Source organism: Diabrotica undecimpunctata, chromosome 7 (genome assembly GCF_040954645.1).
Source record: "Diabrotica undecimpunctata isolate CICGRU chromosome 7, icDiaUnde3, whole genome shotgun sequence".
Classification (NCBI taxonomy): domain Eukaryota; kingdom Metazoa; phylum Arthropoda; class Insecta; order Coleoptera; family Chrysomelidae; genus Diabrotica; species Diabrotica undecimpunctata.
Genome location: NC_092809.1, coordinates 92257612 through 92271768, shown reverse-complemented (window position 1 = coordinate 92271768; position 14157 = coordinate 92257612). Strand labels below are relative to the sequence as shown.

The window sequence follows — 14157 nt, the reverse complement described above, 5'->3', positions numbered from 1 at the left end:
AAGTGAGACCTACTCATTTAAAGTGAGATCTCTGAATCGTGTGGATTTTCGGAATATAGTGTCTCAGAAGGCTACTTAGAATTTCATGAGTAGTCCACGGACCAAATGTAGAGGTCCTAAAAAGAGTTAACGTCAAAAGAGAATTGTTTGATTTCGTTAAGCTGTAAAAGGTTTCACACTGAGATATTCTACGAAATAAAAAATACAATCTCCCAAGATCCTTAAGCGATTAAGAAGCCGACCAAACTATCGGTCAAGATAAAAAGTCTGCAACTTTGAAAACCCTTAGAATCCAAAATATCAGTTTGGAAAACAACACCAAGAGATGACTCATACAGAGTGAATGCGCTGCCGTACTGCCTTTTTAATATCCCGCTAAATAAATGTATGATATGCAGAATTGAATAACCAAGGAACAATATTTAATAAAACTATCGACCTATGCAGGTGACTTGGACCTTGTCTCATGCATAACTTAGGTCTTCAAGAGAAAGTTCGATGCACTATCTACGCAACAAATAATATGATAAAATAAAACAAAAATGAATGACCTTAATGAACAAATCAAAAAGATGTTATTGTGTCCTAAGTACTACAATAAACATTTTTAGGTACAACCAATTTATTTGCCCAAAAACATATTTACCGTAAAGGTGGGGTGCCTGATATTACATTATTATGATAAACAAATCCTTGATAGATAAATCTCGTTCTTGAAGTTACTCTTCTTTTACGTGGTATACTCCTCGTCTCTTTCACATAATCTGATAAAAATAAATTGTTTTTACTACCTCAGTCATTTTAGTTCGAGCTTATCATCAACTAGTTTTTTTATTTTTGTATCAAAACTCGGAAATTGCTTAAGTTTGTGGTTAAGTTTGATCAAAATTTTAAATTTTTACAGAAATGGCTAAGAAAACTAGTCTCTGGAAAGTAATTTCCGAATTTTGAAGAAAAATTTTAAAATAGCTCTGACTTTCCTGTCAAATAGTAAAGGATTGTGAAATTAAAAACAACATCCAATAAATATATTTAATGAAAAGATTATCTATAAACCTTCGGTCATCAGGAATGATGTGGAGTATCATTCTTCCAATTGTCCATGTTTGCTAACCGACGCCATCTCCGGATCGATGAATGGATCTTGTTAAATGGGCATAGGGTGGATGCTTCAGGATACCTATTTGTATATTTGGTGGGGTTTCCATTTATAAAATTGGATAAACTTACGAAATCTGAATATACATGTGTGTCTACATAAATTGCAATCATATAAAATATCATTGTTTTAGAGAAAGTCTCCTTCAAAATTTCTATATTATTTAAAAGTGGATAAACATTATTTTGTTCAATACTATATTTATACGGGTTTAAATCAAAACTGTTTATAATAAAAATTACATTTTATTATAAGTTAAGAAATTATTTCAACCTGTATGTGTTCATTGTTGTGCTTTGTAGCAGCCAATTTTGACAGTTGACTTACTTGACCTCTATCTTGTGGGCAAATATTCATTTTAAGGGTGATGTTGTACCCCCGATTAATATCAAATCAAATCAAATGTGCCCTCAAATTTTAAATCTGAGGGCACAACAACACCCTCAAAATGACTATTTGTCTACAAGATCGAGGCCAAGTAGGTCAACTGTCAAATTAGCTACAAAGCGTCAATTCATTAACATCTACGAGTTAAAATAATTTAATTTGAAATCTAAACGTCAAAAACAAACATAAAATTTAATTTTTATTACAACCAACTGTGACTGAATCCCATATAAATACAATATTTAACTAATTATGTGACAATAAAACAGTTTGAGAACCTCTTTAATATTTTGTTTTAAAGCCATGTAAAGATATTAGGTATAACTTGTTTCCCTTCGTAAAACAAATTCCATATGATTAAAATATATGTAGATAGGCCGCATACCAAGCGTTGTATGGTATATTCTTTAAAATATTTTTGATTGACTACTAGTGTGGTAACAAATTATAGCACCTAGTATTGAAAAAAATTTTGGCAATACAAAAATTGTAACATAGTAAGATTTATTGGTCCACTAATTTGTATATTTTTTAAGTTATTACTTTGTCAATAATTTAATGAACGACATATCATGGCCGTTTTATTTTTTACAAAAAGTATCAAAAAAATATCAGAATTTATCTATTTTATCCAAGTGAATAACTGTATTTTGGGGTGATAACTATTAAATAGTTATACGGTTCTTATTTCATTTATACAAATATACAATGTGTGAAAAATTTGCTAAAATCTATTCCTATTCTATTTTATTTATTATGCGCTTGTCAAGTCCAAAAACCATATATACAGTACCATGAGTTTTCTATACATAATCAAATTTTGACTTACAGAGAAAATATTATACAAAATAAAAACAATAGAAAAATAATTTTTTGTACAAAAACTGCGCAATCATTTTGTATGTATGCAGATAAGCAGACTTCTTATTTCTCTAGGATTTTATCTACCAAATAAGAACAAACTAAAAACCCACTCCACTATTCAGATAAAAAATATTAAAATATTGTTGTTAGCCTATTGAAAACAAGTCAAATAGGTTTTATAGTGCACCCAAAACATTATCTTGTTTTAATTCTATCTGAATAGGTATATACCCGTACAGACATAAAGATTTGTTTTGTACTGAATGTGAGAATTGTAACATATCTTTGTATTTATTACAAGTATCTATATGATTCATATAAAACACTAACCACACATCTTTTAGCACACAAATACCACACATACATACACAACAAACAGCAACCATAAATTTACTCATTATTCTCGGCATGTTATCACTCACCGTCGAGAAACACATTCTTAGGAATATATGAGTCATATAGAACCTTTGAAAGTGTCAAAATCATATATAAAACAATTACAATTAACACATTTGCAAATTTTTTCTTCGTACTTATGTTAAAATCGCCTAATATATACTTACACTTCTGCCAGATCTTCGTAAATATCTCTTGGAGTCTTTAAAGGATCATTTACAACAGCTCTTTTTAGCTGTTTGATAAATTCCCCCTTTGAAGACTCCCCCATTAGTGGTGGATGATTGTGTTCTTTGCGTAAAACAAACTCCCGAGAAGAACCACCGACTGGTATAACTGCTCTGGCTTTACATACTAATCGTTTGTATTCAGCACAAACTAAATATCTGTAAAGCGATATGTATATTTCAATCTTTATGTAAAATTAAGACAATTGCCTTTTGTTTAAGATGTTAATGGTATCCCTTATTTAACTGGAAGTTCTTTTTGAATTTTTTAATTGTCATTAATTGGGAATTGACTACAAATTGAAAAAAAAACTTTATTATTAACTACCAGATTGGAAAATGTCAAAATACAATTAAAACATGTATTCTTCCAAATTGTCTACCAATCTGGAATGTAAAAAAGTTAATCATAGAGTTTATTTTAAAATTTGTGATTTATTGCAAAGAGACTTTCAATGCTGTACTATGAAGAACTCCATTAAATGTCTTTTGCTAACTTTAGTTCTAGAAATTTTTTTAAATATTTAATTCTTACAAAGTCTCTCGATTGTATTTTCTATCTCATATAAGGTTTTCTTAATGAAGTACTACGAATAGTTGTAGTCTTTTATTTAATATATTAACAACTTCACTGTCCAATGAACCATATGTGATTCAAAGAACTTAAATGTATGTCCATGAATCAAATGTAATTCAAGAATAGATGCTATTTTAAAATTAAAATAGTGTTGGATGTTGTACACCCCTATTGGGTCAGTGAAGTGGTCAATAACCCCAAGAAACATCTTTAAAAAAAAACACTATAGACTATCGTTCTTAAATCTTAAATTGTTCTCAAGATATAAGACCAGCATTCTAATATTCTTTAACTAATAATAATCTAGGATTTTTTATTATCTTTTACTTTTATTTAACTTTTATTTTAAATTGTAATTAATTTGAATTTTAAAAGTAAAATGTTGTGATTTTAATTTAGTTTTAAATCCCCAAATAAACAGCTTTCAAACAATCATACCCATCTGCAACCAAGAAACCATGAAATGTTGATGCTACATTTATATTAAAACAATTTATGTTGCAACAAATAGTCATTTTAGTATATTAAATCACTTAAAGTATATGACTTAATAGATCAAAACAACAATTTGTCTAGAGGACATATTAATATCCTTAAACCAAACAAATAAACTGTGGATAACTATATAAAAGTAACATATATTTAGTGGTTTGTAGTATCATTGATATTAAACTAAAATACAAACAACTGTCTGCATTTTAGTGATTTAATGAGTATTCAAAAGCTTTTTATTTATGGAATCTTATTTTTGTAACATTTCCTAAGTTAACACAGTAATCAGAAAATATTAAAAGTATATGTAACATCGCATCTTTTACAGTCAAGTGTCAAATGTTCCATAAAAGTGTATCATTTTTCAATTACTTTATTATGCTGGTAAAACTGATTAACTATATAAAACAAATAATTAGACCAATGAGAACTTAATTATTTGTAGTCCATTCGTGTTAAGGACACTAAATATCTTGTTTCTATTAAAGCTCTTCAGTTAAATTAAACAGGATTGTAAATAACAAACCAATTGGAAGTCTTACCTAGTCTTAGAATTTTTTGTTGTATTTTGATGGTATGTGAAACCATCAATAACTATTGCGTTTTTAACACCAACACGTCTAGATGGTCTTGAAACACTTTCTTCTGCAATTTCTATTGAATAAAATGAAAAATCAACACTGAGATCAAAACTTCAGTATTACATAACACAAAAGTATTGATTAACATGTACTGTGTGACTAATTGTAGTAATATTGTCTAGATTTTAATATATTTCAAGGAAATATACTTAAGAAGTAATTAAGCAAATTCTCTTGATGTAAATAGTATTTAAAAGTGAAAAAGGTCACCTTTAAACATATTTTTTGAAAGAAAAATCCAGCAAGATCAATTTATAAAAAATAAATTATCCCCCATTATATGTAAATTATCTGAACACTATTTCAAACTTCCTCACAACTGTTATCTACTTGTCACTGCTTACAGTAGGGTAATATTTCTATTGATTTGAATGCATAAACAAACTGGTTTGTTAAAACTTTTTAAAATCTACTTTCTAAAATCAATCATTTTAGAAACTTTAGAACAGTATCACTAATAGGGTTTTGATTAATGTTTTAATCAAAAGTAAGCACTGTAAACTGAATAAAATGCCAAAAAGATTAATATGATCTTTTTGGTAATTATTGACTGTTTTTGTAAGTCTTAATATTCATAAATATAAATATTAAGCAGACTGATCACCCATATATAAGAGATTTCTCATTTGTCCATGGAAACAAATAACTCGCCAAGATAATTATTCACAGACAGCTTCAGGGATAACAGGATTATTTAAAAACATAAATAATCAATTTTCAGAGATAACAAGATTATTTAAAAACATAAATAATCTATTCCAGTAAAGTCACAAACTAAAAAAAGTTAGTGATCATTTTCAAACATATCACTGGTTATTTATAAAATATAAATAACCAAAGTAAAAAAAATCACAAACTAAAAGAAGTTAGTGACTGTTAAAATCAAAGTTAATTGACAAAATCAAAATTTCATTAAACACACAAAACTGAAATCAACTTTGTGTGAATATAAAAAAGGTATGTTGACAACAACTGTTGTAAACAATAATTAAACAAATTACAAAGCAATAAAAATATGAACACAAAATTTCAAAATACCAAACACAAAAAGCATATGAAAAAACTTGAAATAGAGTAAATGAATTCCAATTCAATATTAATTTATAATAGTATTCAAGTTTTTTCATATATATTTCTTGAAAGTGTAACTAAGTAAATTTTATGATTGAAAAAATAACAAAAATTTTTTATATTTGATGTTTCTGATAGAAATTTAATCTTTGAGAAAGTGCAGCTACATAAATAAGCAACTATTTGTATCAAAATATTATTGGCACCTGTATCATTACTGTTTATTATTTGATTTACTCCGTTTGAGTAGTACAATGAAAAAACAACATAATTGACACATTTGATTGTGTTATTAACACTTTCATTTCATAATTTATTTTATCGACATTATAAATTGAAAAAAAACTTATGCAACCATTAATAAATCTTTATTAGTCAAAATATTTTTGGAACAAGTCTTCAAAATAATAATTATATAAAACAAATAATAATAGTTCAGTATTGTAGGAGTATTTTAAGTATATACCCCAAACACTGAAGAAAAGTACAATTAAAATGCAGAGCTGGTACATAAACTTCAAATTTACTCATTGGTTACCAAATATAAAAGAAAAACTTTCATTCCTGGAAATATATGACCATTATTGAAAATTTAATATTTATTTATTTGAGTGAATTAAAAAAAGGTTTAAAAAAATAAAAGGAAATTAATTCCAAGGATTACAGATCCCTTAAAAATTAGTAATTTGGCTATACCTATCTAACTTTAAAAAAATCATGGTGGTTTGTTTTGTGTAATCCTTAGAAGTTGACTTGCCCCAAAAAACCTTAGTTACACTTTCAAAGAAATATTTGGAAAAAAACAAAACCACCTACCTTGTCCTTCGCCTGCTCCATCAGTACTAGTTCCTGCCTGTGGTTCTTCTCCACTACCACTTTCCATCATAGAGTAATCTTCGTTATCGTCACCTACAGTCTCATCCAATGTATCTTCGTTAAAAGTGTCATCACCTGTAACAAGTAAAACTATACTTTAGTAGATTGTAAATTTAGTAGAATGTAATGTTATTGATGTATGAAATATAATACAAATAAAATGATGTAGACAACTGATTCTACACCTTACAAAAATATTATCATAAGGCACTAGTATAGATTAGAAGGTTAAAAAAATAAATATTAAAAAAAAAATTCTCAGCTTTATTAGATTCAAATATGATTTTTTTAAATTATTTTATGTTTGAGTTAAAAAAAAATATTGATTTTAGTTTCCACGAATAGCTCGTTTTCTAGAGGATGTCTAGAAGTTAACATTAAAGAAAATGTGTGCAATGGCAGACACATTTCTCGGGATTGGTACATCTTAAACAAAAAAAGAGAGTGGTTTGGCTGTACCACTAACGAATTATTCAAAACAGCAGTAAATAAAATTAGAATCGCCCTAATGATATCCAATCTCCGATAGGAGAGGCACACAAAGAACAAGAAACAAAAAATTCCAATGGGATTACTTAAAGAAAGCGCCCTTGCAATACAATCAGCCACCTTTAATGGAAATTTAAAATCAGATAACAAAATGGGGGACATCTGTCTTGTAAGGACACTTTCTTTAAGCGATCACATTCGAATTTTTGTTTCAGATGTGTCAATCCTGAGAATTAGTATCTGCCACCGGATACCTTATTTGAGTCGTTAATTGAGGCGCCCTCTAGTTAAGGGAACTATTTTTTTTTTAAATCCTCAATATTTACTAGTACCTTAATACAAACAATGTAATAAAATTTTTGTAATATTGAAAAACGCAGCATCTTCATCTATTAAGCTTATCTTAAAACCAGATGTCTATCATACACATACATACAGCACAATACAAAATACTTGAAAATTGCTCACACTTATACTTAAAAAATGTGTATTTTTTCCACATTTTATAATTACGAAGCATGTATGATGTAACATTAAACAGATAATACTTTAGTTTGGGATCAGAATTACGTCCACAGAAAGACATCATTTTCCAATCAAGGAATGTCAGAGTCTGATTCATCATGTCCCAATAAAAGATGGTTAGAATTAAAAAGATTAACCAGATTAGTATGTTAAAAAAAATGTAAGGATAATTGCTTTTTAGAATGTGTAAGTTTCTGTTGCTAATAGTGGATGCTATTAAGACAATATCAATGGCACCTGATGGTAAACATCATAATGATATAATCAGATTTCTATATGCAATCATATTCTAAGGAATATTTATATAGTGACTTGAAAGTTACAAGAATCAACATTGAACAAAACTTCAACAAGTCTTTATTAGTGAAATTTTTATAAAACAATAAATTAGAAGAAATCTCTAGTAATTACTGGATTGTTAACAGTTAATATAACTAATTTTAAAATATATTAAAATTCACAAATTAAAATTACTCTTTTCACACACATATATATATATATATATATATATATATATATATATATATATATATATATATATATATATATATATATATATATATATATATATATATTAAGGAATATGACTGTTTAATTTAATATAAAAAATGTGCACTCGTAAGTGAATGGGATATTTTCTGTCAATTTGGAGATTAAAAAAGAAAAGAGTTGTGCTACTTTATCTTTTTATTGAATATGTTTCGCCCACTGTTCAATGTTGGCATCTACAAAACTTTTCCTTCAATCTCACCATCTGATTGTCAGTTCTGACATTCGAACTTTCAAATACTTTATTTTGCATGATATGATCATGACAGTCAAGATCCCTAGCCTTGGCGTTGTTAATATAACATTTCAAAATTTACAATTACATTTTTTTGATAGATTTTAGAATCCATCAATGTTTTTAAAAGTTAAATTATAAAACTAATTAATATAAAATTACTTAAATTGGGAATCTTCCGGCATTCTGTGTTTTTGCTGTTTTATTTAGTAAATTAATTTTTGATGTGTCTTCACCATACTAATATCTTAATGCTACAGATCTTTTAAAGGTAAGATCGTTTACTTAATTGTTTTTGATTGCCCATTTTTAATGCCCATTGAACAGTGGGCGAAACGTATTCAATAAAAAGATAAAGTAGCACAACTCTTTTCTTTTTTAATCTCCAAATTGACTGAAAATATCCCATTCACTTACGAGTGCACATTTTTTATATATATATATATATATATATATATATATATATATATATATATAAATTTGTTTAAACAAATTGTACTTTTTAATACAACTTTTTTTACCCCAGGCAATTCTTTTTATGTTTTTTTGGATCATTATGGAAAAAAAAGGTCTATTGTAAGTTTTCTCTAAAGTTGATCGCTTTCGAGTTATAAATAATTTAAAAGTGAAAAAACGCAAAATGATGATTTTCAAGACTCAAAAACACAAGGAAAAAAATGTTTTTGAAATCATCAAGTGTCTAAATTCAAATTCGAGCCCGATTACATCAGTAATGTTGAGGCACACTCGATGAGTACTGCAGGACTAGTGCCTTAGCAGATATTTCATAGCACCAGAAATGAATATAAATGCTTTGGTAAGCAGGACGGAAATTAAATTTTAAAATACAAAAACTTGGTTTAGTGTTATTTTGTGTAACTAAAGAGAAAAGAAAATATTTCATATTAGGCATATTCAATTTAATTCAGACAAGACTTGTAAATTGCTTTGTGTTATTATTGATTATGTCCTATACTGGTCCAGCCAATCTTTGTTCTAGAGGCAGTATCACAATTTTTTTTAGACAACTCGATAAATTTGTAAATGTACATATTTATTCCTGATTATTACTAATTATAGAGCAGAGTTTTGTGAGACAATTAAATGAACTTTTTGTGCGAAAAAATGCAATTTTAATTACACAGATAATGTGCAAGAGGAAAAACTTTTTTATTTTTAGTGAAGAATCTCATTCTTCATACAGTTTTGTTTGTTCTAAACCCCATAAAATGAAATTAAATTCAAAATTTTCAAAACACTTCATTTTAAACTCAATTTTGTGAAAATCTCTATGAATTCTTGCACTAGTTCGAAAATCTAATAATCTAGTGAGTGACATTTATGTCAATAAATAAAAAATAGATATCATGTAATTTTGTTATTCAACAGTAAATGTTAATTATAATCAATAACAAAAATAAAAAAAATAATGTAACAGTAAACAAAAAAACTATTGAACATAGACCACCAGTCAAAAAACAGCATATCTGGGGTGATTTTGTTCATGCCATTAATTTTGGCTTGTTTCAGGTCATCAATACTATGGTTTAAATTTGTTTCGTAAACTTTCTGTTTTAGATAACCCTCTAAAAAAAATCCAAAATTGTTAAAGTAGCTAATCGGGGTAGAAAACTATCAGGAAAATATTCATCCATCCACAACCTATTATCAGCCAAGTCAAAAGTGACAAACATCATGCAGAAAATATATTCGAGGTCATTGCTCCAATGGAACATCATCTAATTCCATAATGAAAAAGTTGTCCAGTAAATCCAAATAATCTTCCAATTTAATAATATCACCTCTAGAAAATATGGTCTCGATCTGGTAGAATAGCACACTAAACATTAACTTTTTAGCTAATTGATTATTACATAGAATCCGGTAATAAGGATTTTTATTAGCCCAATATTGACACTTTTAGAATGAAATGATTTCGTGTATCATAAACATTACTTCATCAGAGATTAAAATATTGTCATGAAAGAACCAGCCATTAATTTTCTCTGATTAGTAGATAATCATCTTGGAAGATGTGAATAAATTACGATTTGAATGGATGAAAGGTTTTGCCTGAATATTTTCTGTAAGTGGCTCTGGTTAAAACCAACTGCTGCTCTTTTTGGTACTCAACTTTGGATTTTTCTTTACTGAATCCATAACTAAGTGGTAGATGCATAATTTTCCTCATGACTTTTTCATTTTTTGTTGCCTTTCAACAGATCATGCCTCATTGCATTTCTTTATTATTTTTTAATCCATTTCATGTAATGAATACATCTAGATGTTTTTTGTTGAATATTTAATTGAGTGAAATGAATCAGATTTGAATATGGACATATAGGATATATAGTATTTCAAAAACTCACATATACAGATAGATATTTACAAGTTGAATCATATCACCATACAAAACTTGGAATTTTGATTTTATGTGATTGAATAACAAATAAAACTTTTCAGCCAGAAAGACATTTTTTGCTAAAAATAAAAAGGTTCTCCTTTTAGGCGGGCGATTTGTGGACACGCTATAAATAAAATTGGTCCACCATCCTTCATTTACTGCAATTAGAAGAAATATGGACTTTAAATCTGAAAGGAATTTACTAGAGTTGAAATTCAATTAAATTCCACATTTTTTAAATACTTTGATGAAAATATATGTACATCCTGTTTTAAAGAGTTTAACCCTTTCAGGAGGGTTGACCGATATATCGGACAGAAGGAAAACTGCCACACTTGAAATTCAATTAAATTCGACATTTTTTAAATACTTTGATGAAAATATATTTAAATCCTGTTTTAAAGAGTTTAACCCTTTCAGGCCACACAGACGAGTGTCGTTTATATGAGTCACTGACCGATATATGCGACACTCGGCTAGAGAGAAAGATACGCATGCAGCATACAGATTACTTGAAACATCCGGTGGCTACGTCGCCATGTGTTTCAGTTGCAACTAAAATGTTGTGCAACGAGAACGCCGGGTCTTCGAGCAAAAGAATTACAGTTAATAATAAGACTACAAATGATTAATCTTTGTAGTTTGGATTAACCCAACAGGAAGTGGCTAATTTACTAAAAATAGTGGGCACACTTGAGTTTTCTGATAGATAAGTGGAACCATTTTCTGATAGAGAGAGTGAATATTTGCCAACTGGAGAAAGTGATCAAGAAAGCAGTGCTGAAGAAGAAATTGATGAAGATATAAGCTTAGAGAATTGTGACAACTTAGATGCAAACGATCAAAATAATGATGTGTTGCTTGTGTGAGTCCATTTCAAATAGGTAAAAGAAATAAAATTAGACTTACAATCAATTTAATTTTATTACCAAAACGACCAGTTTCGCTTTCTACACTTTGCACAGCATCTTCAGGTCAAATGGTACAAAGTAAATTAAACGCTGAAATTATAAAAAGTCCATATTAGGGTGCTGTCTTATAAAGGTAAAGATCAAAAAAGGTTATAGTAATTATGCCAATGTTAGATGTCTGTGTTTATTAATATGCATAAAATTGATTTAGCAGACAAAATTAAAACCCACAAATTGGTAAGAGATAATCTATTGAATTAATAAATTAGAAACAAACAAAATACTACTTACATTCCGGTACAGAAATTTTTAGATAATGATTTGTAATACATAGTTCAAACTATCCTGTAATTGCTGATGATGGGTGATCTTCGGTTAATGTTGTAACTGTATGACAATTAACAAGGAAGTTTCTTGAGGGGAGAGATGTTAACAAATGAAATAGGAGTAAGGTATATGTGATTGTTTGTTAAATGAAAGTGATGTTTTATATTATTTAAATTATTAAAGTTATTTATATTTATTCAAGAGAAATATATTTTAGAAATGTGTGTTAATTTATTGAAATTTTTACAATATGAGGACAGTTATATGACAATGAATGAAATTAGATGTACTATTTTGTGGGTGTGCAATTTCTTTGACTTAAAATTTTTTAATAAAAGGCAATTAATTTTGGTTTTGGCAGAAAATTGTGATGTTATATGTCAAAATTATAAAACTAAAAATAATTAAGGACAATTAGGGACATGCAGAACACAATTAAAAGGACAAAACAGACATAAAACTTAAAAAAGGGGGGCTTATTGGTACATCACTTTTTAGGAGAGGAACTGGTAAAGTTGAGTTTTTTGTTGTCTACTAGTATTTTAAGAGGTAAATTTGACAAGCTAATGTAGGTTAAAGTGTGACAGTTCTTCTTCTATTTCTTAGTGTTGTGACTAAAATTAACTAGTTTTTGAAGCAAACAGACCTTACTGAAATATTAGTTAAACAATTAAATGAAAATTGTAAGCTAATATGTATACTTATTGCATACTTTTAACAATCACTAAATGAATTAAATTTAACTTTAAATTTAAATGTGACAATCGAAATAATTGAAATAATTTTTATATAACAAAATTTTAGAGTTTTAAAAATCAGAATTACAAAACAAACTTTGGATGAGTATTTGGTAACAGAATATTAATCCAAATATGCAATAAATATACAAATTTTAAAAAACTTTGAAAAAAACTTATTGTCAGAGTGGATGAGCCATCTGCAATGGTATGTTTAAAAACTTTTCATTTTAGTTTTATTGTATTAAAGTGGAAACAAGAGAAATATATAAAATTGTTGATAGTAACAAATTCCAAAATTCCAGAAATTAACTGATTTTAAATTAAATTAATAATGTGGTTGGTAACTATGGTATATGACAGTTGAGCATCAGATATAAGCATGATTGCCGGTAACTGATATACTATTTAACTATATCCGGCACTCAACTGTCATATACCAACCAACCAACAAAGTATGCCAATATTATACTATTAGCTTACAATTTTCAATTGTTTAACTACTATTTCAGTAAGGTCTGTTTGTTTCAAAAACTAGTTAACTTTAGTTACAACACTAAGAAATACAAGAAGAACTGTCACACTTTAACCTACATTAGCTTGTCAAATTTACCTCTTAAAATACTAGTAGACAACAAAAAACTCAATTTTACCAGTTTCTCTCCTAAAAAGTGATGTAGTGCTGTTTTGTCTCTAAAGTAATTGCCTTTTATCAAAAAATTTGATAATTACAAGTTAAAGAAATTGCACACCCACAAAATAGTACATCTAATTTCATTCATTGTCATATAACTGTCCTCATACTGTAAAAAATTTCAATAAATTAACACATTTCTAAAATATAACTCTTGAATAAATATAAATAACTGTAATGATTTAAATAATATAAAACATCACATATACCTTACTGATATTTCATTTGTTAACATCTCTCCCCTCAAGAAACTTCCTCGTTAATTGTCAGACAGTTACAACATTAACCGAAGATCACCCATCATCAGCAATTACAAGATATTTTGAACTATGTATCACAAATCATTATCTAAAAATTCTGGTACCGGAATGTAAGTAGTATTTTGTTTGTTTCTAATTTATTAGAATTCAATAGATTATCTCTTACCAATTTGTGGGTTTTCACTTTGTCTGCCAAATCAATTTTATGCATATTAATAAACAGAGACATATATTGGCATACCGTTTTTGATCTTTATCTTTATAAGACAGCACCCTAATATGGGCTTTTTATAATTTCAGCGGTTAATTTACTTTGTACCGTTTGACCTGAAGATG

The 14157-nt window shown here is 27.9% G+C and overlaps 1 protein-coding gene across 50 annotated transcripts in view; it reads right to left on the bottom strand.

The window, feature by feature from the left end:
- LOC140445580 (uncharacterized) overlaps nt 1-14157 on the bottom strand; it is a 538348-nt gene that overhangs the window by 514153 nt on the left and 10038 nt on the right. For 47 of the 50 annotated variants that reach the window (XM_072537703.1, XM_072537704.1, XM_072537718.1 and 44 more), the window contains exon 4: nt 6631-6765. In XM_072537703.1, the coding sequence (XP_072393804.1) occupies nt 6631-6765 (135 nt within the window). Of the gene's footprint in view, nt 1-646; nt 765-1018; nt 1181-2973; nt 3193-4644; nt 4757-6630; nt 6766-14157 lie in introns of those variants that run through there. The other 3 variants (XM_072537705.1, XM_072537707.1, XM_072537706.1) reach the window with 2 other exon arrangements.